We start from the raw sequence: 1,425 nt of genomic DNA, 5'->3' as shown, positions 1-1,425 counted from the left end.
TTTTAAATTTGGTGTGTTAAAACTTAAAACTTAAACTTATGGTTTGGTGTTTGTTGAACTTGTATCTTGTTGCTGTCTTGATATATCTGTTGTTGCTGAAACCAAAATCAATTTCCGTTTGTATTGCTATTTTTTTGTCATTTGGATTTTTTTTTAAAATATTGGCGGGTTACCCGCTTGACCCGTTTGACCCGCTTGATTAGTGCGGGGCGGGTGCGGTTAATCGATTCAACTCCTAGCGGGTCAAGCGGGTAAAATCTTAAACTGCAAAATTGACTTCAACCCGCTGCGGGGCGGGTCATGCGGGGCGGGTCTGACCCGCTTCCCAGGACTATTCTTCACCACCACAAGCGAAACACCCGACGGACACAAACTATACGGCGCGTACGATCTGTTTGCCGCCGCAAGAGCCGCACGTTTCAATTCCACGGCGGAATCGGTGTTTCCGTTGGAGATTGGATCGCGATCCGAGATCGTGAGGTTGTTATCGCGAAGCTCGAGGATGAGAGGGAAGTCTTTATCGAGAAGATCCTCAGGACTTGATCTGTGCGGCAAGTTGCTCCCTCGGTGTCGGAATCCGTCTGAATCGGCGTCGGAATCTGCGGTAGCGTTCGGATAGGTGATTATGAGTTTGATCTCCGACGCGTCGCAGATCTCTTGGAGGAATTGACGGCAATGCCCACACCGTGCGGCGGAGACGGCGACGTCGCGGAAACTGCGAAGTGGCGGAGATGATCCGAGTCCGACGGCTACGAACCCATTCCTCTCCCCTTCCTTTTCCTCCGCCGCACTCGCCTCCGGATTCTCCGCCTCCACCGCCGAGCGTCTCCACCGCACTCGCCTCTGGTGCGTCTCCGTCCGCCGGCGCGTTTCCGTCATTCTACCTAATTGGCTCTTTACATTATGTTTTTATAATAATTAATGTTGTACCCATATTCAAATTATTTTTAAAATGAATAAATGTGTGAATGTTGTAGTAGATATCTTCGGTGACATACTGACATCGTCTTTCTTTGTGTTCTTACTTTATAAAGTTATAGGTTCATAATCGCAATACGTTTGGGACCGATTTTTAAAGAAAAATTGGCAAATTGGGCAAATTGCAAATTTGATATTAGGGAGTTGGGCGACCTCGAGTTTAAATTAGAAGATTGGGCGAATCGACTTTTCCAGACTTGTGAAATGTCGACAGAGGGCGCACGTGGTTCTTGGTATTACGACCGTGCCATCTCTTGATTTTTTATTTAAAAATCAAAAAAAGACCTAATAAAAGAATAAAAAAGAAAGAAATTAGAAAAACAAAAACATCCCTTATATCAAAATATACCAGAACCACCTCTAAACAGCTGCAATTGAGAACCAAACATAAAAAGAATCTCACATAAGAACCACTCTCGACTGTACCCAGATCGGCATGGTATCCCC

General features: G+C 45.5%; 1 protein-coding gene across 1 annotated transcript; it reads right to left on the bottom strand.

The window, feature by feature from the left end:
• Positions 1-223: 223 nt before the first annotated feature.
• LOC106321536 (cytidine deaminase 1-like) lies at positions 224-1,008 on the bottom strand. The gene has a single exon (XM_013759794.1). The coding sequence runs from the start codon at positions 877-879 to the stop codon at positions 244-246; it is 636 nt and encodes a 211-aa protein (XP_013615248.1). The 5' UTR covers positions 880-1,008; the 3' UTR covers positions 224-243.
• Positions 1,009-1,425: the final 417 nt, after the last annotated feature.

This window comes from Brassica oleracea, unplaced genomic scaffold (genome assembly GCF_000695525.1).
Source record: "Brassica oleracea var. oleracea cultivar TO1000 unplaced genomic scaffold, BOL UnpScaffold01916, whole genome shotgun sequence".
Taxonomy (NCBI): Eukaryota; Viridiplantae; Streptophyta; class Magnoliopsida; order Brassicales; family Brassicaceae; genus Brassica; species Brassica oleracea.
This window is presented reverse-complemented; position numbering and strand designations above follow the sequence as displayed.

Coding starts and splice junctions, on each gene's coding strand:
- LOC106321536 (XM_013759794.1), bottom strand. CDS start 879: ATGACGGAAACGCGCCGGCGGACGGAGACGCACCAGAGGCGAGTGCGG.